The 27,653-nt window shown below is 45.4% G+C and overlaps 1 protein-coding gene across 3 annotated transcripts in view; it reads right to left on the bottom strand.

Annotated features, from left to right (window-relative positions):
- TMC7 (transmembrane channel like 7) overlaps positions 1-27,253 on the bottom strand; it is a 50,501-nt gene extending 23,248 nt beyond the window's left edge. The window contains exons 1-6 of one of the 3 annotated variants that reach the window (XM_067706516.1): positions 27,002-27,252; positions 12,933-13,176; positions 11,931-12,079; positions 8,077-8,244; positions 4,439-4,521; positions 707-852 (exon numbers count right to left, since the gene is read on the bottom strand). In XM_067706516.1, the coding sequence (XP_067562617.1) occupies positions 707-852; positions 4,439-4,521; positions 8,077-8,244; positions 11,931-12,079; positions 12,933-13,176; positions 27,002-27,068 (857 nt within the window). In that variant the 5' untranslated portion in view covers positions 27,069-27,252. Of the gene's footprint in view, positions 1-706; positions 853-4,438; positions 4,522-8,076; positions 8,245-11,930; positions 12,080-12,782; positions 12,906-12,932; positions 13,177-27,001 lie in introns of those variants that run through there. The other 2 variants (XM_067706518.1, XM_067706517.1) reach the window with 2 other exon arrangements.
- Positions 27,254-27,653: the final 400 nt, after the last annotated feature.

The raw sequence follows: 27,653 nt of genomic DNA, 5'->3' as shown, positions 1-27,653 counted from the left end.
GAGACCTGGTTAGCATATATACCGGATCAAAGATAAGGTTGGTGGGACTTCCCTGGTGGCACAGTGGTTGAGAGTCCGCTTGCCAATGCAGGGGACACGGGTTCGAGCTCTGGTCCAGGAAGATCCCACATGCCGCGGAGCAGCTGGGCCCGTGTGCCACAACTACTGAGCCTGTGCTCTAGAGTCCATGAGCCACAACTACTGAGTCCACGTGCCACAACTACTGAAGCCCACGCACCTAGAGCCTGTGCTCCGCAACAGGAGAAGCCACCACAATGGGAAGCCCACGCACTGCAACGAAGAGTAGCCCCCACTTGCCGCAACTAGAGAAAGCCTGTGCACAGCAACTAAGACCCAACGCAAATATAAATAAATAAATAAATAAATAATAAATTTTAAAAAATAAAGGGCTTAGGCTTGATAGATTTAAAAAGAAAAAACAAAGATAAGGTCGGCAGAATGGTACTGGCAAATGTGTTCACTGATGATTGACTGAAGACTCTGGGCTGCTAGTCCAGCTCCCAGATGCTGCCCCCATCCTCCAGGTGTCCACAGCCTCCAACACACTCACAAACCTTTTTCCACAGAGCTCAGCCCTGCACTCTGCTCATCCTTTGGGCAATGGCTCTTGGAGTCCACGGACCTCCACGAGACTCCAGCCATCAAGAATAATTCAAAGAGAACACAATGACAAGATAAACTTTACCTTTTCACTATCCAAAGAAGGCTCAGGGCCAGGTAGGCAACTGTGCTTAACACATAAGCCAGAGGCAGATCATAGATGAAGTTCTGAAATTTCACCCCGTCAATGGTGTAATGTCCATAAAAGAGGCAGGTGTCCTCCAGGAAACCCTGAAACAAAGCCAAGGGCATGAGGTCAGATTAGTGAGTTGACTGCAGGGAACCAGGAAACCAGTCTCTGCCTCAAGGAACTCACATTCCAGTGTCACTGTTCATCCCTGAATTCCCCAGAGGCTGGAAAAATTCCAGATTTGCAGCAACATGGATACAACTAGAGATTATCATGCTAAGTGAAGTCAGACAGAGAAAGATAAATACCACATGATATCACATATGTGACATCTAAAATATGACACAAATGAACCTATTTATGAAACAGAAAGAGTCGTGGACATAGAGAACAGACTGGTGGTTGCCAAGGAGGAGGAGGTTGGGAGAGGGACGGAGTGGAAGGCTGGGTTAGCAGATGCAAACTATTACATATAGAATAGATAAACAACAAGGTCCTACTGTATAGCACAGAGAACTATATTCAATATCCTATGAAAAACCATAATGGAAAAGAATATAAAAAAAAAGGGCGTATACGTGTGTGTGTATATATATGTGTATATATATCTGAATCACTTTGCCCTACAGCAGTAATTAACACAGCACTGTAAATCAACTATACTTCAATTTAAAAAAATAAATTAATTTTAAAAATAATTTAGCCCAATTTAAAAAAATGAAAAAAAAATCCATAGATATATGAGGTGCTCAACTAGAGTTTGGGGAATAAAGCACAGATAAAGCCTGAGCATTAAAAATACACAGGGGGGCTTCCCTGGTGGCACAGTAGTGCCCTCTGTCCCACATGCCGCGGAGCGGCTGGGCCCGTGAGCCATGGCCGCTGAGCCTGTGTGTCTGGAGCCTGTGCTCCGCAATGGGAGAGGCCACAACAGTGAGAGGCCCACGTACCGCAAAAAAAAAAAAAAAAAAAGAAGTCCATATAAGTGCACAAGAAAGGTTGAGAAAGATATGAACCATGGTGTTAAAGGATTGGTGGTCTCTGGGAAGAGGTAATTTTATTTTTTACTCTATAAGTCTTATATTTTTATGATAACCCTGTATTCTTATACTGAGTACTTAAGTAAATTTTTAATAGAAAAACAAACATGTAGAAACAGAAGACTCCATCTTTTCTTTAACCCTCCTGAAGCTGGGGCACACAGGCCATAAAACTTGCCCAACTGTACAAAACATGTTTTTATTGCCCCAGGTTGGTGTCAGGACTGTCATCAATCTCTCCTACAAAATAAAGTTACATCACAGGACAAAGGTCCACTGGGCCTGGAAAATAATTTCTCTGATACGATCATGAGCTTGCCTCAATTGTTTTCAGCAAAGACAAGCCACTGCTTAATCTCTCTGGCCAGCTCCCTCTTGGGCCTATCATTAAAATTTATATGTGACATGATAAAGGTTATTAGCTAAAACTACTATAGTAATCATATCACAATATATAAAGGTATCAAACCAACATGTACATCCTCAAACGTATACAGTGTTATATGTCAATCACATCTCAATTTTTAAAAAAAACACACACGTAAAAGATGTAAGAATGCTACTTACTTGCTATGTTGAGGACTGTTTTTCAGTGCATAAATGTGATACGCATACTGTAATGCATTAGTGAAGATTTTAAAAACAGGAAAAAAGATGGTTGTAAAAGTGCTACTTGCTCAATATGTTCAGAATACTTTTATTTTAGTCAAGGCATGGGATGTCGACTCTGTAATGTGTGTAGAAAAGTTTTTAAAATTCAGTGTGAGAGAGAAGTTGTAAGACCGCTACAGACTCGCAACCCACATGGAGAGCAGAACCCTGCTACTTCCATGAATGGATGTGACAGTCATTTTGTAATACATATAGAAATGTGTAAAAACACTTGTAAGACATATGCTGAAGTGGTATTTGCTTGCTACACAGAAAACCCTGTTCAGCGAGTGGCTGTTTTGTTCATTCTATAAACATGAACAGAAGTGTTTAAAAACACATGAAAAATATGTGTAAGGCTGCTACTTGCTTGCATGGGTGAGAACAGTGATATTACAGGGAATGTACATGATGGCCATTCTGTAATGCATGTAGAATGGTTTTAAAAACACATATTGAAAACAAATAAATTGAAATTAACAACAATAAAATTTAATTAAAATTCAGTTTCTTGGTCACATTAGCCACATTTCAAGTGCTTAAGAGTTAGTGGCTGTCGAATTTCACAGTACAGACACAGAACATTTTTATCACTGTAGAAAATTCATTCTTTGGGGCAGGGCTGTTTTTTATCATGCATAGTTTATTGAACATTTATGATCAACTGCATCTAAGTCTCCTGTGAAATCTTTCCTATAATGAAGAAGATCATGGTGTGTGGTGACCTACAACAAGGAACTTCTCTCATGGGACGTGACCTAAAGAAATGGGGCTAACAGCAGTTCTGGGATTTGCTCTCACTAGCATGTGACCTTGGGTGAGTCACTGGCTTTCTTTTCTCCTTGCGTAGTTTGCAAGCTTCAGTTTTCTCATTTGTATAGTGGACATTTTAACACCCACCTGACGATTCCTCTCAGTTGTTCTGAGGAAAACATGAGATCAGAGATGTAAAATCCACTTTTTCAAAACCAAATGCAGTGGACAAATTCGATGCTTTCTATCTATCGATTCAGAAATGTTCAATAGCATGGCATTTTAATACCAGTAACTTTCAGAAAGGTATTTTTATATACTTGTATTTTTTAAAACATCTAAAGGAGGGGTTCTCAACCTGGGATACTTTTGGTCCCCAGGAAACATCTGGCATGTCTGGAGACATGTTTGCTTGTCACAGCAGCGGGGCTGCTACCGGCATCTAGTGGATGGAGGCCAGGGATGCTGTAAACACCCTCCAGTGCACAGGACAGGCCCACAGCAAAGGAGTGTCGGGTCCAAGGTTGAGAAACCCTAGTCTAGAAGGCAGAGACACCACTTTTCATAGCTGCAATCTTATTTGCTGAAAAAAAGTGTGATTAAAAAAATGAAAGCACACACACAAAAACATTTTTTAGAATAAAGAAGAATTTAAAACGTTTGGAACTACTACAGGAAGGATGAGATTAATTCTACGTTAGAGCAGCAGGGTTAACCTGGGATTAATAGACTTTTAAGGGATTTCAGGGACTGCGTATGTGTGTGCACAAGTGCGGCGTGTGCATGTGCACATGTAAGGGCATGTATGCACGTGTGTACCACGCACACCTGCGTGTGTAATTGCTGGGAAGAGGAGTCACAGCTTTCATCCAGGTGGTCTAGGATTACAATATGTTAAGGTCTTTCAGTGTCAGAGAAGTTAAATAAATTCTATCTGGGTTTATTTTCACGGAAACTTCTTTCTACAGGGGAACTCAGATCTTGTTGCAGGTCAATACAAAGGGGGCAGGAATCAGGAAAAGGCCAAGGGCTGAAAGTGACAAAATACATTTCCTGTACATCTTAGCAGGGGCGGATGAACATTATCCTTGCCGATAAGGTCACTGCAAATCCTGTTTTCTTTCACTGGTACCTGTGTCAACACTCGTGTTTGATTCTCACTGCAGACATTCAGGAACCTGGTCTTTAAATTAACCTATTTCAGTATTGAGGGTCCAAATCCAGAATTATGTTAAATACTTACAGTGCCAGAAAGCAAGTCTATGATATAACTGTAAAAGTAAATGAGTCCAGAACTACTTATTGGATACACTGTGCATTGAATATCTGTAAAAAACAAAAACAAGAACGTCAGTAGAAATAGCTTCAGTCTCTATAACTTGTCTATCATAATTTGTGTATATATGCTTGTATATGTATATACATTTAGATGTCATATACAATTATATATGGATATGTTTGTGAATCTGTGATTTTCTATTTGCAATCTAAACGCCAGTGCACCAAGTACAGTACCATTTTCCCCTTTCACTATTCTCTAAATACCTGGGATATATGTTTTTTCTATACGTTTCCTATATGGGTCTAATAACAGCACAGGCTTTCTGATTGTATTAGTATTTTACGTTTTGGGGTTCATGTTTGCACATGTTTTGGAAGATGTGGTCGATAAAATTATTATTCCATTTTAAGCAATCCAGTTTTAAAAGATCTCTACATGTGTGTAAATTAACAAGCAGTTTCACTTAAAAAAAACCATATGTTTACCTACATATAATTGACCAAGAAAATTTTTGAACAGCAATTTTAGTGACACTACATTATGCTAGAACAACTAATTCACTTCCTCTGTGTCAGTCAGCTATTGCTGTATAACAACCTTAAAGTCTCAAATTATTTAACCTCCAAACATTTATTTTCTCCTTCATGGATCTACAGTTTGAGTTCACTCAGCTGATTCAGGCTAAGCCAGGATGGACACCAGGCTCCCAGTTGGGCTGAGGTCTGCTCTACATGATTTCACTCTGGGACCAGACTGGAGAGGCAGTGGCTACCTGGGGGGGATGCTCTCCTCATGGCTCTTCTCATAAGGCAGGCCAACCACATAAAGCCATTTCAAACTAATACTCCACTAGACAAAAGAAGTCACATGGCCAAGAGCAATATCAATGGGGGCAGAAAGTATTCTCTGCTCACAGTGGGAAGCTTTGCAAAGTTACAATTACAGGGGAGTGACAAACTGGGGAAAATAATCCAATGTACTATCCCTTCTCTGGACCTTAGTTTCCCCTTTGTTAAAATAAGAGAGTTGAACCAGTTCCTCCAAGGCCAATTCCAGCTCTGCCATTTTATAATCCTAACATGTGTGTTCACTTATTCATTCAACAAACACTTCTTAATTACTATGCACCAGGTACATGCTGGAGATAAAATGATGAGTAAGAAATAGTTCCTGCCATCAAGTGGTAGAAAGGATAAGTAGAAGTTAGGTGTATATAAGGTGCTCAAATGGTTGTATGAACACAGTATTAGAGGCAAAGAGGAGGGAGACAGTCACTATTTGGAGCAGAGTCAGGAAGATGGAAAGAGACAGCTGCCACTCTGCTCCTCACTCACTGTCCTCAAGCCTAGAGGTCGGCAAACTATGGTCCTTGTGCCAAATCTGGCCAGCTGCCTTTTTTTGTTAATACCGTGTTATCGGAACACAGCTATGCCCATTTGGGACGTTTCTCCGTGGTCACTTTTGTGCCACAATGGCAGTACTGAATAGTTGCAACAGAGACCATATGGCCTGCCAAGCCTAAAATATTGACTATCTGGCCCTTTCCAGGAACGTGTCCACCAGCCACACCTGGCTTTTCATTTCTCTAATATGCTGAGTTATTCCCAGCTCTGAACCTTTGCAGATGCTGTTCCTCTGCATGAAGAAGCTTCCCTGAGCTCTCCAACAGCTGCCTTCTCCTTGTCCTCCTGGGCTTGCCTGACATATCCCTGCCTTCACAGAGGGCTTGGGGCACCCCTCAGCCTCCAGTGTCCTGGTGTCTGACCTCTCAGCACCTTATCCTTTCCCCTCCCCCAGAGGCAAATTCATAGCTTATATACCTCTTCATGTGGTCCCTTCCTAACGTCCATCCTCTGCTATAGTGCAGTACCCTGTGGTGGTCCCTACTGTAGCCCCAGGGCCTGGCTCAGGGCCCAGCACACAGCAGGTGCTCAATAAACACTTGTTGAAGGAACGGAGAAGGGAAGTGAGAAGAGGAAGAAAGGGACTTCTGACCCTTATCTTAAGGGACAAAGTTTACTAGGTAAGTCGAAAAAAAAAAGCATGTGCAGGAGGACAATGCAGTCAGAGGAAATAATGAGGAAAAAGAAGAGATGCGTGGTGTCCACGCTCAGAGTCCAGCTTCATTTCCTCCAAGAGCGTGGCCTCCCTCCGCCCAAGGCCCTGCTCACGGCTAAAGGGAGAACTGAACAGGCAGTGATGTCTAGTGAGACAGAATAGCATTCAGTTCTTCTAGAAAGAAATAATACTAAAAAAAAAAAAAAAGCTGCATTTATTGAGCACTTTCCATGGGCAAAGCACTGTATTATATTAGTTAATATTCATTTAAAAATTATGAGTATTGCTTAATCATTACTTACACTTAAGTTTTCTGTATTAAATAATATAGAATTTATATTATTGTTTTCAATTATTTGTACTTTAAATAATAAGTATTTATTATCTTTTAATGAGCTAAGTATTAAATAGTGTAGTACAACATTATTTGAATAATGAAACAATTGTCTCACTAGTTAAATCATCACCTTCATTCTACGGATAAGGAAAATGAGGCTCACAAAATCTAATCAACTAACAGAGCTGGGCCTTGAAACCGAACCCAGGGTTTTCACACAGCAGCAGGAGATATTTATCTGTGACATGGACATATTAGAAAATGAGAAGGCAGCACTGGGCATGCAGTAGGCACTCAAAAAGTCAGCGTTTCCACGTTATTCTTATTTGATTTTTAAGTGTAATAGAATTAAAACAAAAACAAATATGATGAGGAGGAATGTTTAGAGCCACAGAAGTGACTGCAGACGGGGCATTCTTCTGGGGAAAGGAGTCATGTGATAGAAGCAGGAGGTTTCCACTTCCAGCTCCTAGCACAGAGCCTGGTACTAGAGGGTGGTAAATAAACATCTCTGGAATGACAGAAATTATCCCCATTTGAAAAAACAGGATGCCCAGACCTGACTTACACTGAGAATTCAGTAAGAAAACACAGGTCCATTACCTGCCATAGCGTCTGGCAGATGACTGATGTTTAATAAACAGCAGCCTGAGCATCACCATTAACGGAGATAAAAGCCTTGAAATAAAAGCTTGAAATGAAGTCACTGGAGTCGACTGTATTATGTTTACTAAATAGTCCACTTCCCCACCCCGCATTGCTCCTCCCAAACGCCTTGCTGAACCCAGGAGTGGCGAGTTACTTGCACTGGCTAGTAAGGTGTGGCGAAAAGGATGTGTGTCATCTCCAGGCAGAAGCATTAGAAGCCAGCACATGTTTGCCATGGCTCTTTTTCCTTTGGACATCGCGACTATCAATGGTGCAGAGAGAGGCTGCTCCCTCAGCTTGGGCTCCAGAGTGAAGACAACATGGAACAAAGCCACCACCAAACACTGATGGACATACAGTGTGAGCAAGAAAGAAACGTTTGTGGTTACTGGGTGCTGAGTTATGGGGTCATTTGTTTCTGCAGCATAACCTAGCCTATCCTGACTAATACAGTCACCCAAGACTTAGATTATAAAGATTGCTAGAGAAAGAAGCATTGTAGCTAGGTACACAATGAAAAGAACACTCCTCATGGCAAATCAGGCCTTACACTCACCCGCGCCTTTGGATGGAATGAGCACAAAGCTGCTGTTGGTGATCTTGTATCTGGTGAGCAAGACTGGGAGCAAAACCAGCATAAAGATGATCAGAAATATCACCAAATTCAGCAATACCAGAAACCGTAAGAAGGAGAAGTAGGACTGAATTCCAGTGCCAAATTTCCCTGGAAAAAAGGAATCCAGACATCACTGACCAGGAGTATTGATACAGTACCCACTGTAGGTTCAATCAGCCACAGAGGGCTGAACTGAAATTGGAGGCTCTTAGTGGGGGAGGGAGGAAGAATAATTTCAAGGCTCTACTTGAAATTATTAAGTTTAAACTTTCACATGTAAATCTACAATCACTCTTAAATCAATAATTTGAGATGGTGTGAGAGAGGGCTCAATATTTTCTCATAGGAATATCTAATGGACTATATCTAATGGACTATCTAATGGACTCAGCGCCATTTATTGAAAAGGCTATCCTTTCCCTAGTTAATTGCAATAGTGCTTTTGTAATTGACTATATATTTATGGACCTGTTTCTGAATTCCCTCTTCTGTTCTATGGGTCTATTTGTCTATCTTTGCACCAATACCAGAACTGTCTCATTATTGCAGATACAATAATACTTGATATATGGTGCTCTAAGTCTTTAGGCTTTCTTCTTCCTCAGGCATCCTTGGTCCTCTGCATTTCTATATAAATTTTAGAATCAGCATATTCATTTTCACACATACACACATGCACGCATGTGCAAAATGTGCTGAGATTCGGACTGGGATTACATGGAATATATAGGTCAGTTTGAGAACAAGTGACATCTTTACAATATTGAGTCTCTGATCCGTGAACATGGTATATTTAGGTTCTTTAATTTCTCTCAACAATATTTTATAGTTTTCTGTGCAGAATTATTTCACATAGTTCTTTAGATGTATTCCTAGGTGCAATGATACTACAGTATAACTTATTTTTTAAATGTTTGTTGCTGGTATATAGAAATACAGTTGGTTATATATATATAGATCTTATATCTAGCAACCTTGCCAAAGTTGCCTCAATTCTAATAGTTTGTCTTTTTTGTTTTCTACAAATAAATCATGTCATCTGCAAAAAAAAAGAGACAACTTATTTCTTCCTTTCTGGTCATTGACCCTTTTTTTCCCATCATTGTACATTGGCTAGGACTTCCAGAACAATGCTGAATAGAATCTGTGATAATTAGAAGTCTTTTCCTCATTCTCAATCTTAGAAGAAAAGCTTTCAATATTTCACCATTAAGTATGATGTGTGCTATACAATGTTTATAGATATTTTTTCCCAGATTAAGAAAGCTCCTGGGAATTCCCTGGCGGTCCAGTGGTTAGGACTTAGCTCTTTCACATTGTGGTGCCCTGGGTTCAATCCCTGGTCGGGGAACTAAGATCCCACAAGCCACACAGTGTGGCCAAAAAAACAAAACAAAAAGAAACAACAAAAAAAAGAAGGCTCCCATCTATTTCTTATTTGCTGAGAATGAGAACTGAATTTCACCAATGCTTTTTCTGCATCAGTTGGGTTAATCATATAATTTTTTTCCTTTATTCTGTTAAGGTAGTGAATTACATTCATTGATTTTTCAAATAGAAAACAAACCTTCCACCAAATAATGATTAAATTACTAAGGACAGACAGAAAGCACTCAAAGAATAAGGATGTCTGCTTGTTCTTGGTGCAGGCAAAGAACTTATATTCTGAGACTGAAGATGTGTGACCCACAATCTTTTCTTCTCTCCTTGACGGAGGTAAGGAGCTTAACTATCAATCCTTCACTTCCTGCCAGATGAGTACCTAGTCAGCCAAGAAATCACAGGATTGGAGTCACTGAAGAGAAAATCAAGGGCCCAGTTCCATGGGGAGAAACTACCTTCCAACACATAAGCCACTTTATGAATGAAAATCTTCATAAAAGCCACCACTTAACAAGAGAGGAATCTGGGCACGGTGGCTAAAACCTTGGGTCCTGAAGCTTGACTGCCTGGGTTCAAATTCTGGGTCTGCCTTGTTCTAGCCAAGGAACTTGGGCAAGTGTTTTAATCTCTCTGAACCACGCAAATGATAAATGCCTATGTGAAAAATGGGTTCTTGTGAGGGTCAACGGAGACCATATGAGTAAAATGTTGAACACAATGCCCAGTTCACAGTGAAGCCTCAATAAAGGTTAGCTTTTATTATTTTTTGCTCCAAAGATAATGTTCACTTAAACTTCTAAAGTGGATGGTTGAAGTTCTAAGTTTCTAATGAATCCCCCCCTGGAAATAAGTTTACATTCTCCCAATAAAACAACTAAAAAAGTTCATTGAATAGATTACCACTGGTATTTTATAGGTTTTAAAATAGTAATAATGGGGGCAATAAATTTTTTCACATATCCTGCCATGGTCCTTACAAACATCACAAAATTTCCATTTCAGCAGTTTTGAGGAGAAGCTTGTAAATTGTTTTGCTTTCTAGTAGAAACCGGGTAATCCTAAAAGGTATTTTCCCCCTGGCTCAGTTATGTCACCCAAATGTTTAATTTTTTTTTTCTGATTTTACATTTTGTCATAACTTCCAATTTTTGTATACCTGTTGTGGACTGAATTGTATATTGTTCCCCCCACCCCCTGCAAATTTATATGTTGGAACTCAAACCCTCAGTGTGATGGTATCTGGAAACAGGCCTTGGGGAGGTAACACGGCTAAGTAAGGTCAGGAAAGTGGGGCCCTCATGATGGGTTAGTCCCCTTAGAAGAAAAAGCAACAAAGCGTGCTCTCTCTCCCTAAGCACACACAAAGAGGAGGTCATTTGAGGACAGAGTGACAAGGTGGCCGGATATCAAACTTCCAGTCTCCAGGACTGTAAGAAAATAAATTTCTATTCTTTAAGTCGCCCAGTCTATGGATTTTGTTATGACAGGCATATCTTTTATTGTGCTTTGCTTTATTGCGCTTTACAGATATTTTGTTTTTCATACATTGAAGGTTTGTGGCAACCCTGCATCAAGCAAGTCCATCAGCACCATTTTTCCAGAGCATTTGCTCACTTCCTGTCTCTGTGTCGCATTTTGGTAATTCTCGCAATACTTCAAACCCTCCACCAGCAAAAAGATTACAACTCACTGAAGGCTCAGATGATGGTTAGCATTTTTTAGCAATAAAGTACTTTTTAATTAAGTTATGTACACTACTTTTTAGACATAATGCTATTGCACACTTAATAGACTATGGTATCGTGCAAACACAACTTTTATACGCACTGGGAAACCAAAAAATTCGTGTGACTTGCTTTATTGTGGTAGTCTGGAACCAAACCCTCAATATCTCCTAGGTCTGCCTGTACTTCATCCCAATTCTCACCATTGCGGGAAAGTAGGATTATTAATATTTTCAGGGCGATGGGTGTCTTTGGCAGTCTGATGAGGCTTATTGAGCCCCATCTTGGAATAACATTTTTAAACACACAAAATACAAATGGTCGTATGATGATCAAAACATTATTGTATAAACTAAATTTGTGATAGATTAATACATGAGCATTTTCATTAACATATTAAATAACAAGGTCTAGTGGCAGATCTAATCACTGCTGTAATTTCAAAGTCGTGATGAGCACAGATGCTATTCCCAGTCAACTACAACAACTGGAAGGAACAGGAAGACATCTGTGATGTTCCTGGTGACGAAGACACAGGCTCTATTAATCCTAACTGTGGCTAGTTGCTCGCGTTCATCACGGAAGGAAATGCTACGTTTCAGCTGGGGGGTGAGTGAAAACAAAGCTGTCCTTTCCTCAGGCGCAGGAGACTTCTACGGAGGAGCACGTGCAGTGTGGGGTGTGTACCTTCTATGCTGCGAATGTCCTTCCGCCACAGCTCCAGGTGGGTTGTCATCTCGCGAGCCTTCCCTATGAACCTCTCCCAAGACTTGCTGCTATACCGTTTCCACTGGTCCCACTCAGATAAGTACCTCATTTGGGTCTCCTGAATGTCCCTGCATTGAGAAACAAGCATGACAATGACAAGGCAGGGTCATCAACCTCAGCACCAAATAAAACCCCAGCCGAGAGGATGTGGAAAACCTGGAGCCCTCATGCACTCCTGGTGGGAATGGAAAATGGTGTGGCCACTAGGAAGAAGTTCAGCAGTTCCTCAGAAAGTTAAACGCAGAATTACCATGTGACCCGGCAATTCCACTCGTAGGTAGATACTCCAAAAGAATTGAAAACAGGGTCTCAAACAAAAACTTGTACACAAATGTTCAACGCAGCATTAAACACAATAGGCAAAATGTGTCAACAACCCAGATCTCCATCAAAGAATAAATAAACTGTGCTCTATCCACACAGTAGAATGTTATTCAGCCACAAAAAGGAAGGAAGTACTGATACATTCTACAACTTACGTGAACCTTGAAAACATGAAGCTAAGTGAAAGAAGTCAGACACATGGATGATTCCATGTACATGAAATGTCCAGAATGGCAAATCTATAGAGACGGAGAGTAGATTAATGGTGGGCAGGTGCTGGGGGGAAGGGGAACAGAGTGACTACACACAACGATGAGGCTTTGGGGGTTGCAGAGCCACAAGATGGAAGCAGCCTGGGCCCCTGAGTGACTGCAACGTTCCCCCTTGACCTCAACCCAGGACTTTTATGTGAGCAAGAAATGAACTTCTAATACACTGAGATTTTACCTGTGTGCGTATCTTTGTCACAGCAGCTTAGCTTATCCTAAGTAATAAACTTTTAATTATGTGAACTCTTCAGGAAATGCATTCCATGCATAAAAAGCACCTCTTCCCAAAACATACACCATATGCCTTCCAGATGGCTGCTGGACAAACCTTAGTCTCCGCTTCTCAGAGATGTTCAGTGCGTATTTCCGAATGGATTGGTTGTCAAGGTTTTCAGTGATTTCTCCCTCCAACTGGGAGCTGTAAGAGTCTGTTGGCTTCAGCAAAGTGCCACTTTGCTTGTCCCGGGGAAGGATGGTCGTCCTCTTACGAGCAATAGACAGGTAGCTTGGCAATTCTTGAAGGAAAGTCACAGGTGGAGAAGAAAAGCAACTGGAGTCCAAAGAGAGGCTCTCTGGATAAGAAGGAAGAAAACCACCATTCACCCCAGTGAACTTGGGGACCAAAACCCAAAACTTATGTAGGAGACTTAGATCTCAGAGACCCTAACTAAACCTCACAGTCAGGAGCCTGGGCCACTGACAGAAGTATTTGTATCTTAATTATTTCATTTACCAGGATGGTGCTCAGGACAATGAAATCATCTGCAAAAGGGTTCACTTCCAGCAGGTGTGTTTTAAGTTACATGATGCCTGCATTCTAGTGTCTGGCTGCAGCCACTTGCTAGGTGTTTGAGTAATCTAACCTCTGTTTTTCATTTGGCAAATAGGGCTAGTGACATTTGCCCCAACTATCCTCACACAGTGTAGGGTATCCACTGTATGGCATAAAGCTCTGAAAAGCATAAACTGCTTTGCAAATGCATAGCGATAACAACATCATCAATGACAATAATAATAATGGCGTTTACGGAGCACTTCCTTTGCACCAGGCACTCTGTTAAGAGCTTCATGACCACTCATGGGATGTGGGCTGGCCTTACGATCTGCTTGGACCAACAGAATGCAACAGAAGTGGTGCTGTGCCAGTTCTAAGCCTAGCCTCAGGAGGCCTTGCCAGCTTCTGCTGTTCTTTGCACGCCAGCTGCTGCCTTGTGAACAAGCCCAAGCTAACCTGCTGGAGGATGAGACCAGGTAGAGCAGGGATGATCACCCCAACCGAGACCATGCCAGGCCAGCCTACAGCCAGCTGTTGCCCAACTGACCACAGATGCTCACACGTACTGAGGTAGGTACTATTATCATCCCCATTTTACAGATGAGAAAATAAAGTCATTCATGGGTTCTCCAACCCCTTGCCCAAGCCCTCGAAGCCCTGCATGATCTGACTCCTGCCCGCCTCTCCAGCTCCTCAGGCTCTCTGACCTCCAACCTACATTTCTTAGGATCCTTCATATACTAAAATGGGCCTGTGTTCCCTCCTCCTCAGAGCCTTTGCGTTGCTGTTCCCTCTGCCTGGAGTGAACTTCTTAGCTCCTACTCGAATGCCACTTCCTCAAGGAAACCAACCCTGCCTCACTGCACTATTGTAGGTGTCTTTTTTTTTTTTTTTTTTTTTTGCGGTACGCGGGTCTCTCACTGTTGTGGCCTCTCCCGCTGCAGAGCACAGGCTCCGGACGTGCAGGCCCAGCAGCCATGGCTCACGGGCCTAGCCGCTCCGCGGCATGTGGGATCTTCCCGGACCGGGGCACGAACCCATGTCCCCTGCATCGGCAGGCAGACTCTCAACCACTGCGCCACCAGGGAAGCCCTGTAGGTGTCTTGTTACTCATTTTCCCCCACACAGTAAGTCCTTCACAGCACTTATCACAATCTATAACCTTATATTTCTTTGTGTGACCATGTGAGTATGTCTGTCTTACCCAGTGGACTGTAAGTTCTCGGAGGGCAGGGACTGTGAAGATTTCCTCACCATTGTAACCCAGAACCCAGCAGCATCCCTGGCTCAGAGTAGTTCAATAAATACTTATTGGATAGATGGATGAGTGGATGACATTCGTAACTTGCCCGTGCTTAGAGAGCCTGAGGGTGGGGGCATTGGAAACAGAGCCAGGTCTGCCTACTCAAGAATCTCTATTAACTATACTTCAATAAAAATAAAAATAAAAAAAAAGAATATTCACTCTGCTACATCAGACCACAGCTGGAGGCCAAGTTTTGCTGTGCCTTGTGCAGAGGTCCAAGGAGGGAGAGCTTTCTGTTGAAGGTGAGGAACGAATGCCACTTTCAGGATGTATTTTATACCTGATCCGATTTTAGTTTGGGAAGACCATCCTGAGTGGAGACAGGACATGGAAGGAGGAGGTAGGAGGCAGCTGTGATAACCTAAGCAATTACCCCTCCAGGCAGCAAAGCTTGCTTGGGTTTGAATCTGGGGTCTGTTGATTACTAGCTGTGTGTCTTTGGGGAAATTACTTAACCTCTCTGAGCTTCAGTTTCCTCATCTCAAAAACTCATTCATTCACCAAATATACCTATCATGTGTCAGATCTGAAGCTAGGGATACTACAGTGAACAAAGTAAATACCCTACTCACATGGCACTGAGGCTACATAGAGGGGGTGTGTGAGCCCTGTGGATATTTGGGGAAGGGCATCCTGGGAGACGGAAACAACAAGTGCAAAGGCCCTGAGGCAGGGGCATGCACAGCATGCTTGAAGAAGAGCATGGAGGCCTAGGTGAGTGGGGAAGAGTGAATGAATGGGAGCCTCGAAGGCTCTTTTGTTGGTGGCCCCCAAAGAGCCACACCAGCCCTCTGTGGTCTCCTCCCCTTGAATCCGGGCTGGACCCATGACTTGTTTTTAAACAAAGGTCGCGAGAGAACTGATACTCTGCCAGTTCCAGATCCAAGCCTTAAAAGGGCCAGGAAGCTTCTACTTTGTGCTGTTGGGAGCCTGGGGCTGCTGTGTTAGAAGTCCAGCGATGCTGCTGACACAACCACGTGGAGAGAAAGAGGCCCCAAGGCTCAAGGAGGACAACCAAGGAACTGGCTGACAGTAAGGATCAAGGTCCCGGCTTATGACCCCAGCAGGCCGTTGCAGCTGGTCCCCAGCCACCCTGGTCGTCCTCGCCAGGCCCCACCATGGGCACGAAAAGGCCACTGGATGCTCAGACCCAGCAGATAGGACACAGAGCTGAGCAAACCGTCTCCTCTGTAGCCTGCTCATTTCCTGATGCGCAGGATCAGCAGAAACAATAAAATGGCTTAAGCCGTCACATTCCGAGCAATCTATCAAGCAACAACAGGGAGCTGGGACAGGAAGAATGGAAAGCAGGGATCAGAGAGGTGGCCAGGACAAATCAGGTCAGACTCTGTGGGCTGTGCTATGACCCTTCAATGTGGCAGACAGGCAGCCACCCGGGGCTCTGGGCCAAAGCATGTCGTGATCGGAGCACGTTTCAAAGGATCCCTCTGTAGGCTTCAGGGCTAAGGACGAGATCCATCACAGGAGTGCCAGCTTGTGAGAATCAAAGGCGATCATGCAGGCGGAAACACTGAGCACAGCCCTGCACGCAGTGGGCTCTGTAAATGTACTTATAGCTAACAGCGAGGGAGCGCCGGGGGGAGGGGACCGGCCAAGGCCTTGATCCGAGCTGGAGTCTGATGGTGCAGAACTGTAATCCTTGCCTCTCCGATGGGCAAGTTCACATCGCAGAACAGCTGTCCCACTGCTGATGACACGGACACGCGTCTGGAGCCCTGCCAGTCACCAAGCGCAAGCCGACAAACCCGGCTCAACCTTCACTCCTGGCCCCAGCACCCCCCCCAGGGCATGACACACTTCCATTAGTAACATGGCTCCCTAAGCAAACACGGGGGTCCGGGGTTGGGGTGGAGGCTGAAGGCTAGAGGCTCAAAGCCCACCGCTCCTCCCTCTGGCCAGCAACAAAGGGCTGTTATGAACCAGAACAAAGGCCTTTGAATATGGAGCGGCACTGACCCACTGAATATTCAGCAGCTGCGGGATCCAGGGCCGGAGCTGGAGACGGGCTGGCTTGTCACCCACTAGCCAGGCCACCCCAGGAGAAACAAAGACTGCCTCTGAGTCACACGTTTCTCATCTCAGAAACGGTGGGTATAATACCATGACCTCAGCAGCGTGATCATGAGGACAAATGTACCAACAACATAAATAATACTGGCTGGGAATTTGGGAGCATACCTTGCGCCAGGCTATTTGCAGTACACGATATGCATCACCACACTCAATTCTCTGAGCTACTCAGTGAACAGAATTATCCCATTTTACAGATGAAGAAAGTGAGGCTCGGAGAGGTTAGGTGCTTTGCCCACTCACACAGCTAGGAAGTGCTGGAACTAGGAACCTATCACAGGTCTGTCAGATGCCAAAGCTATAGTCTTTACTATGAGACCACTCGGTGGGCCATGGATTTGCAAGTGCTTTGTAAACAATAAACTGCCACACAAACTAATCATCTGATTGTTCTTGCAGCCACACCACAGGAAGGATACATCCTATTCACATTTCCCAGCAACAGCCTCTGATGGAAAACTCTATTTTCAAAATGGCCATCACTGAAGAGGAATGCTTTTTCCTTTTCAGACATCCTTGGGAAGTTCTGCATCTTCAAGTTAAAAGAAAAATCACAACTATACCCTTGAACACAAGCACCATTATTTTTGTAGCTGGTACACTTCCAACCCTTTGCATATAGGACCACACACTTTTCAAAGCATGACATCACTGAATTTCTCACACCACCCTGCTGGGAAGGCTTTGCTGCCCTGGCTTTTCAACAGGGAACCTGAGGTCTGGAGAGATGGCGGCTTGCCCAAGGCTTTGATGTCAAGACAGACTCCTGGTTCTACCGATTCTTAGAAAGGCAGGTGGCATCACCTCTCCTAGCCTTGGTTTTCTCATCCTGAGAGGATAAGAATGGCTCACTAGTTACTGTCGGACATTCTCCTGAGTTGATCATTTAAGCCTGTGGTGTGTAGGCTGCTTGATGACCATGTGCATGGGAGGCTGGAGCAGGTCTCAGATACTGGGCTGCCTCCACCTAGGAAGGCCTAGAATCTGTTGGCCACTGGAGTCAGATTTCAGCAAGCAGGAGGTTACTTAGGTGGGAGGATGACTGGGTAATTATTACAGGAGATATGGGGACAGGGGCAGGGGTAACTACTTCTTCTGGTATCTGCTGTTCTTCCAGGTTAAGGACAAAGTTAGTCTCTCTGAGGCTTAGAGCGGTGCCTCTCCATCTGGAGAATGAATGAATGGACGGATGAATGGGCAGAGGCAGGCACATCTGGAGAGCATCCTGACGTCCCAACTTGCTGGGCAGCTCTTTCCACAGGACACCAAATCCTACCAACGAGCACAAACATTCCCAGAATGTGGGCACAGGCCAACTGTGACCTAAATGGCACCAAAACCACCGCCAGCCTCCCTCAGGGGCTTGCCGAGAACCTAGCCTGACCGTATTTGGTGCCGGCTTCACTCCAGGGTTTTTCTTCCCACTCACAGAATCATGGAAACTCTGGGGAAGAAGGGACCTTCTGGGTCATCTGGTCCAGGCAACCGGCCAGCTGCTGTGGCAATGAGCTCTGTTTGATACCTTTCATGGAGTCCCTCTCTGTGTGGGACTCTGGGCTGGGGGCAGGGGCTCTGGAGACAATGAAGGTTTACAGACTTGCTTCCCGCCTCGAAGAGTTTCCCCCCCCCCGCCTCGTCCAACCAGCACTTATCTCCCAAGTGCCCAGCCCACTGCATCCCTGTCATTAGCCCATCCTCCTCCCTATGTGTTTACCTGCGTATTGACTCTGACCGTCTCCCTCCCCCATTAGACTGTGACCTCCATGAGGAAAGGGACCCCATCTCTCTCCTTCACCACGGAGTCCTCAGGCTGTAAGACAGAGCCTGACACATGGCGGATGCTTAATAAAAACCTGTTAAGTGAATGAACGCATGCATGAATGAACTGTGAATAAATGAATTTGGCGCTGAGGATACAGGCAACATTGGCTCACCCCCCAGGTAGACCAAAGTATATGTTTAGCACACCAGCAAAAGAGGGGCACCAAAAAAATGAGAAGAAGATGTAAGGAATTTAAGCATTTAATATTATTCTTTTCTTTAGGGGTGACTTTTTATTTCACAATTGAAAAAGCTGGCAAAAAAATATTGATTGGGATGTTGACTGTATATTACAGCCTTTCTACTTCAGGTACTTTACACAAGGCAGCCCTATTAGACACATGCACGTACACCCAGTTTGACGCTACCAGTAAGACAATGTAGACATCGATTTCAGAGCTTCTTAGACTTCTTTCCACTCATGTCTGTGTGTGTGACATTGTTTTGATTTTGGATGCTAACTGGAGCTGGGGCACCTGAATAATTTCTGCTCACAGCTGCCAAAGGGTCTTAACCAAGGAGCTCCCAGTGCAGGGGATCTGGTTAAAGCTTCTATGACATTTCTACCAAGTGCTCAAAAACCTCTGAGGCCAGGGGACTCATCAAGGCCCTACTCCTGGCAGGACCACCCAACCACCCATCCATTCATTCACCCATTCACTTGAAAAGATTTACTGAGCAACTGCTACGTGCCATGCACCGTTCTAGGACTGGGACACAGCCTTGAATACGACACACAAACTCCCCCTGCCTCTGGAGGAGACAGACAATAGACAAGTAAGAACAATATATTTCAAATGATGATAGATGTCTGGAGAAAAATAAAGCAGGGGTGTATTTGAGCAAAGCCTGAAGGGAGGGAGGGAAAGAGCCACGTGGTTATCTGGAGGAAGAGCATCCAACAGAAGATAGAGATGAGCAAGGTAGAGACAGAGAAGAGCAAGTGCAAAGGCCCTGAGGCAGGACTGTGCCTGGTCAGTTCGAGGAACAAGAAGGCCCGTGTGGCTGAAGGAGAGTCAGCAGGGTAGGAGGTCGGGGAGAAACAGGCCAGGCCACGTGGGGCCTGTGGGCCATGTTGTTACCTTGCTTGGGTAAGGTGGGAACCAAGCGGGGTTCTCAGCAGAGAACAATCTGACTCGGATTTAACAGGATCTCTCCGGGCAGCCATGTGGCAATTTCTGTCCTTGAGCTACGCAGGTCGGCATGGCTACAGCCCATGGCAGGGCATCACGTGTCAAGGGGCACCATCCTGCAATGACGGAAATGTTCTATAATTGTACTATTTAACGTGGTGACCACTAGCCACTGTGGCTACTGGGTTACTGAAATGTGGCTGGTAAGACTAAGGAAATGAATTTTTAATTTTATCAGACTTTATTCAATTTACACCGTACAGCCACGGGTGGCTAGTGGCTACTGTACTGGACAACACAGAGGGGCCTTTTTCACAGGAACCCAGAACCTAGTCTGAGAGGGGAGGAGCCGGGGCCTTGGGAGCCTCCTCCATCTGCCAGACTTCAGAATCGCAGGGCTGGGGGGACCTGCGTGAGTCACACCACCTGGCACCTGGGTGGGGCCTGGGGAACGGCTGGGTCCCAAGGCTTTATGACCAGACAAGCAAACAGCCGTCAGGAGCAGTGACTAACTGAGCAATCAGATCCATGCTGAGCCCAGAACCCAGGCCTCCTGGTTTCGAAGCCAGTAGAGCATCCGGTGGACTGTCCATGGAGCTGTTACGGTGCTTCTGTCTGTCTGAGGAGGTGACATGACACGTGGTTAAGAGCACTGGCTCCAAAGCCCGCTGCCTGGATCCTAACCCCGGCTCCACTTGCTACCCGTGTGACCTGGCAAGTTTCTTGACCATTCTGTGTCTCAGTTTTCCCACCTGTAAAATAGGGGTAGTAGTTCCCACCTCGCACAGCCATCCTAAGGCTATTAGATGGCTACTGTATGTCAAGTGCTTAGAAAAGAGGGCAGCAAATCTTTTCTGTAAAGAGCCAGATAGTAAATACTATTTACCACACGGTCTCTGTCACAACTATTCAACCTGCCACTGCAGTAGGAAAGCAGCCATAATGCATGACTGTTTCCTAATGAAACTTTATAGAAATACGTGGTGGCCCAGATTTGGCCCACGGGCTGTAGTTTGCAGACCCCTGGCTTAGGGCAGTGCCTGGCACATCGTGCTACCTACTTGAAGCCAGGACTCTGATTATTTATTGATGAACTTAATGTACATGAAGATTTAAATCTGCAGTGGCAAGGGGGAGGAGGGGGTGTCCTCTCGCTAAGGACCAAGCTACTCCCTATGTGGAGTGTTTATCTTCCTTGGCTAGGACCTCTCCAAAAAAGACTTCCAACTTTCCTGGAAGTGACAATAACCAAAAATTCGCCTTTACTGAGCATTTACCGTGTGCCATGATGATGTCAAATCCTTTACCTAGCTATCTCCTGTGATCCTCAGGAAGGGCCCTTCTTATGTATTACCCTTATTTTGAAAGTTCAGAGAAGACAGGACCTTTTTCCAAGGTCAAGTTAAGGTCTGAACCATGAGGGCAATGACCTCAGCATGTCTTACTCACTCTTACACCCCTACTGATTAGCATGGGGCTGGCACATAACAGGGACTCAAAAAACATGTCAAATTAATACACGGACACGGTAGCTCTATTCACAACATGAACATCCTTCTGTTGCAGCAGCTTGTCAAGTAACATCTCAGGGCCTCAGTTTCCAGGGGGATAAAATGGGCAAATAACACCTACTACACTGAGTTGCTCTGAGGAATTAAAGAAAGTTACCCACTTGAGTCCCAAATCAAATTGCTGACGGAGCCTACTGACCCTCAGGGACCGGCTCCTGCTAGCTGACCTCGTCCCATCTCCTCTCCAAGCTCCAGCCCAAGGCCTCCTCAGATACATGGAGGCCATTCCCACCTCTGCCCTTTGCTCTTCCTGTAGCCCCTCCGAGCACTCTTCCCACCGGGGCTTCCCATTCACCTGCGCTGGCTCCTCTACATCCTTGGGCCTCGGCTCAGCGGTCCCCTCCTGGGAGGGCTGTCCAGGCGGGCCGCTCCCCCTCTCTGTCTCATCACCTGCTTATCTCCTTCTCAGCACCTATGCTTAGCTGTCTCTGACCCATTTCCCTCCACCTGTTTAGGGTCTCCCCTTCTGGACTAGAAGCTTCGTGAAAGCACGTCCCTTGCCTGCCTCTTTCGTCCCTAGGCCCCTCGCCTGGTGCGTGCTTTTGGCCCAGGATCAGTTCCCCACCTTCTCCTGGTGGGAGTGGGAAAACACAGAAGGGCTGGGTGGTCCCACAGCCAAACAATGCTCTTTTACAAAGCAGCCAGATTGCAACAAAGTTAACAACACTGAAAAGTCATTTCCCCCTTTTATCCCTTAAATTCTTCACTTCCTGAAGAAAAAACCAAACAAAAAAAGCCACTCACGGCCTCTGGCCTTTGGGCCTAATCCGGTCCTGAACTGCTGGGCAGACAGAGCTCGGCCTCTTCCAGACAGAGGGGAAAAAAATAACTCAGGTCAGAAGGCTGGCTCACTGTGGCCTGTGTCCAGGCCTGCACAACAGCCCTCCCACCCAGGACAGCTTTGATGAGTAACCTGGATGAATGGACTTAGCAGATAAAGTTAAAAAAAAAACAAAACACAGGCAGGTCAAACGGTTACTTGTCTTCAAATTTCCTAAAATCGGTCAGACTAAAATAGCCCACGGAATAGTTGTTTAACTACATAAGTATCTAACAGATACCTTCAGAGAGTATAGGCACAGAGCACATGCAGTCATCAAACCTGATAATACTGGGGCTAGAAAAGGCCCTAATAATCATAATCATAATAATACCAAGAGCTACCATTCAAGTGCACAGCGCCTGCCCACAAGGTGCTGCTTATCTCATTAAATCCTTTCAGTGACCCTAGCAGATGGGGGTATGTGAAAATATTTTGGAACTAGGTAGAGGGGATGGTTGTACCATATTGTGAACGCACTAAATGCTGTACACTTTAAAATGGTTGATTTTGTTATGCGAATTATGCCTCGATCTCCGCCCCCAAAAAAGTCACTGCATGCATGCTAGCCGAAGGACTCCCGACAGGAATGAGCATGTAGTTATACTACACATCCTGTACACATACATTTACTGGCTGGTATGAAGTACTGACAGACTGGAATATGGTAAATATTTGACAAAGGGAAAAAACCATGCAGAGTCACTCCATTCAATAAACACAGAACATGCCAGGTACGATGGGGCTGAGGGGCAAAAAGCCCTGGAAGAGGGCAAAATGCCTCATGGTCAGGGGGTGGGGAGGCGTTGCCTCTTGGAAGGAGAGGACATTCCAGCTGAGAGCAGAAGTGTGAGGAGCTGGCCCTGGGAAGAGCAGGGGGAAGGGTGTGCCGGCTAGAGGGAACAGAGGCTGCAAAGACCTGGAGGGAAGCGCTGGGGCCTGGGAGGGGTGGGGAGCAGGTGGAGAGGCCCTGGAACAAGGCGGTCCTCCGGCTTCCATTCCTATCAGAATCTCCACTTTATAGATGAGGAAACGGAAGCTCAGAAAGGGCAGTAACTTGCTCAAGGCTACACAGTTTATAAGAGGCCAAGTCGGTGTCTGAACCTGGGTCTGCTTAATTCCAAAATCCCTGCCCTTAAAAATGATACAACTCAAGAGAAGTGAGAATACAGTTCAAGGGATACTTTGACAGGGTGAGGCTAGCGGGCTCTGTGGGTACAGAGACGAGACATAGTCTAGCCTGTGGGAGGGGAGGTAGTCAGGGAAGGCTTCCAGGAGGAAGTGACACCAGACTGAAAGATGAGAAAAATAGTATGCCTTAAAAGGAAGTAAAGTAATAGCCTCATGGTAGAGGGAACAGCAGAAGCTTCTCAGGCTCAAAAAGTGGCATGGGAACCGTCAGGTGGGGGTGGGGTGTGTGTGTGGAGATGGGAGCTAAGATGGGGACCAAATCACTAAGGGCATCCTTTCAACTAGTGTTTATTGAAGGCCTCCTATACACCAAGCACTGGGCTAAGCAGGGGGATGCCATGGTGAGCCAAACAGGCCCAGGCCCTGCCCTGCTGGAGCTTACCATCTAGTAGGAGAGCAGAGACATCATAACAACAGTTAACACTTACATGGGCCATGGCAGCCACTCCCCAGGATGGCCCCCTGTGACCCTCCCCTCCTAATATTCACGCCTCTATACAGGCCCCATCCACACTGAACAGGGCTGACCCGTGTGAACAATAAAAACAACACAGTGTGATTTCTAAGACCAGCTCATAAAAGACACTACAGCTTCCGCCTTGCTCTCTCTTGGATCATCTGCTCTGAGAAAAGCCAGCCACCACGTCTCGAGGACACTTAAGCAGCCCTCTGGGAAGTCCACATGGAGAGGAACTGAGGCTTCCTGTTAACAGCCAGTGTCAACTCACCATCCATGTGAGTGAGTCATCTTGGAAGGGATCCTCCAGCTCCAGGCAAGCCTTTGAATGACTGCATGGCTGGCTGACACCATGACTGCAATTTTGTAAGACAGACTGAGCCACAAAAGCCTAGATAGGTCACTCCCCAATTCCTGACCCACAGAAACCTTGAGGTAAGTGGGTTCTAAGCCTCTAAATTTTGGGATGATTTGTTCCAAGGTACAGATAACTAACTTAAGCATTTACTTATTTATATAAGTTATGAGTTTATTTATATAAGTAAGTTATTTATATAAATTATCTGAATCCTCATAATGACCTCCTGAAGTAGGTACTTTCGTTATTTAATACATAAGGAAACTGAGGCACCAGGCACTTAACTGCCTTTCCCAAAGACAAAACCAGTGAATGGGAAAAAGAGGATTGGCATCTGAGAATCCAGAGTCTAGACTTGAAACCACTACACTATAGCTGCCAGCATGGCTGTGGGTATACTCCATCATTCATTCATTCATCACAGGTTTAGTACCTACCACGTGCCGGACACTGTTCTAGGTCCTAGGGGAACAAGAAAAAGCCCCTGATTTTCATGGCACCCACATTCTAGAAAGAGAGATAGCTAATAAACCAGGAAATGATCAAACCACATGACTTCAGATGGTGCTAAGTGCTTTGAAGGAATAAGCAAGGTCAGGGTAAGAGATAGGGGGGTACTTCTCCAAACAAGATGACTCCAGAGGTCTGCCTCTCTGAAGTGACATTTGAGCAGAGACCTGACAGGAGCAGAAAGAGGCTGCCATAGGAAGATCAAAGAGAAATGCACTCCAGGCAACGAGAACAGCAGATGCAAAGGCCCTGAGGCACAAATGACCTTGATATGTTGGAGGAATGAGAAGGCAGTCAGTGTAGCTGGAGCAGCATGGGCTAAGGTAAGGCTGTAGGTGATGAGAGCCTGCAGAGATGGGCTGGGGTCCTTGCTGGCCTTGTTGGAGGCCTGGAGTTTGTTCTCAGAGCAGTGGGAAGCCACTGAAAAGTTTTAATTAAGAAGGCAATTATTGTCTATTCAGCCATAAAAACAAATGAAATAGTGCTATTTGCAGCAACATGTATGGACCTTGAGATTATCACACTAAGTGAAGTAAGTCAGAAAGAGAAAGACAAATACCATACGCTGTCACTTACCTGTGGAATCTAAAATATGACACAAGTGAACTTATCTGCGAAACCGAAACAGATTCACAGATACAGAGAACAGACTTGTGGTTGCCAAGGGGAACGGGGGGTTGAGGGAGGGATGGAGTGGGAGTTTGGGACTAGCAGATGCAAACCATTATATACAGAATGAATAAACAACAAGGTCCTACTGTCTAGCACAGGGAACTATATTCAATATCCTGTAATAAACCATCATGGAAAAGAAAAAAAAAAAAGAAGGCAAATGTTGTGATCTGTTTCATCATTAACAAGGATACACACTTCCCAATTCTGTAAACTAGACGCCCTGTGTCTCCTGACCCCCTCCAGCTGTCCTCCCGAGATGCTCATACAGTGCGTCATGGTTTACAAACTGCTGCAAAGTCATAAACACAGTCCCTTCTGAGCCTTCCACTCATGCTGGTGGGTACAAGGTCATAAAATATCATCTGTCCAAGGGACAGGGAGAACCTTTTGATTAGAGGCGCTAGTTACAGTACTCATAAAAAGATGCTTAGAGATCCCCTTGAACACCCAGCAAAGATCCAAGGAAGAGGAATCTCCTTGCCTTCTGTATGGGAAACCAGGGTTGGCATCTTAAATGTGATGAAGTGTGATTAAATAAGAGAAAGATAAAAAATCATGTGGAAAATACTTGAATAGCTATTACTGAAAGGCTGAAATTGAGCTGATGCCAGCACTATTAACACTGCATTAGAAAATAATTAGCATCAAACCCAGTCTTTTTTCTGATTCCCGAGCAAGTTCCCGGAGTTTGAGTCACTCTAGATGTTTTTCTCTTTCTTCTTCTAGATGTTGAGATCAATCCAATCAGAGGGGCCCAATGCCCAAATCTACACTCATGCTTTACTGTAGATCCTTGTAACAAAATCTCTATTCTCAAATTGAAATAGAAAAAACGCTGCAGATAAAACTCACAGTGGGGAAGTTGAAGCCAAGGTACTAGGTATTGGAAGCATTGTCCACACACACACACACACACACACACACACACACACACAACCTCACAGTGGGGTCTTGTGTTTTCTTAAGGGCAAATATAAGATATGAATGCTGCAAGGAAGCCTGCCTGGGTACTGGCAACTTTTCTATCTTGACTGAGTAGCGGTTGTACACATTTATGTTAAAATTCACAGAGCTGTACACTTCACTCTTAAGTTTTACCCAATAAAAAAAGGGAAAAGCATATACTTGCCTGGCTACCACTGATAGTGCCTTTTCTGTATCAAGCACTGTGCTAGGCACTTCACACATTTTTCTCTCAACTAATCCCACCACCATCTTATTCCCATTTTACTGCTGAAGAACCTAAGGTTCAGAGAGGGCAAGTCACTTACCAAAGATCACACAGCAATAAATAGCCGAGGCAGAATTCAGTTCTAAGTCCATCTAATTGTAAAGCCTCGTATGTTTGGGAGGCAGGCACCTGGTATCAGAATGTTAGGGCTGACAGGGATCTCACAATCTTTTCATTTAACATCTAAGATTATTTTGAGACTTGCCCGGGATCCCTCGACCAGCTTTGGGAAGGCAAACTCACCACTGTCGAGACTCCCATTCTAGTGCTCCTTTTGGTAGGGCATGGGCTCTCTGAATTGGGTGAGGATGGGTTGGAGGAGGGAGACCAGCAATAAGAAAGATCCGCTTTCCCCCAAGCCGGGAGGTGGGGAGGGGGCCGGGCCCGCGCCGAGCTCCCAGCACCTCGCGGCCGCTTGCACCCGCCGGCCGCCTGGAGCCGGGTCCGCGCCGCCCTACCTTGGTGGATGAAGGCCTGCCTGCTCGGCCTGCCGGGCGGGAGCGTACTGGCACTGGACTCGCTCATGGCTGCGCCGCGCGCCCCCGAAATGCCGCCGGAGACCCGCTCCGGCCGCCACCGCCTCCCGGCCTTCCCTCGCGGAGCCGGGATTCCAGATTCCGGGGCTGACGTCACAGAGGCGGGGGCGGGGGCGGGGCGTCCCGGTGGCCCTTCCCACGCCCGACCCCGCTGGACCACCCGAGCAGCCCTGCGCTGGGAGGCGAGGTGTAGCCGGGAGGCAGTGGGAGGGTGCGGCTCTGCCGCGTCGGGGACCCATGAGGCGCGGCTGGAGAGCCGGAGAGACCCGGGACAGCTCCGTCCAGCGGCCGCGAGGAGGGGAGACCTCCCAGATTTTAAAAAGTGTAATAAAAATAACCAAGACGCCGAACAAGTGTATCTAGTAGGTTACCATTTGGGTACCAAAAGGAAAAAAAAAGAGGGGGGGAATATATTTGTACATGTTTGTAAATGCATAAGATATCTGTCGAGTGGGGAGCTGGGAGGCCTGGATGAGAAAGGTACGAGGGATAGTTTTTCACTACGTGCCGTGTTTGTCTTTTAAAATTTGCACCTTATCCACGTTTCATCTCTGCCTCTATCCAGGTACAGCTT

This window comes from Pseudorca crassidens, chromosome 15 (assembly GCF_039906515.1).
Source record: "Pseudorca crassidens isolate mPseCra1 chromosome 15, mPseCra1.hap1, whole genome shotgun sequence".
NCBI lineage: Eukaryota > Metazoa > Chordata > Mammalia > Artiodactyla > Delphinidae > Pseudorca > Pseudorca crassidens.
This window is presented reverse-complemented; position numbering and strand designations above follow the sequence as displayed.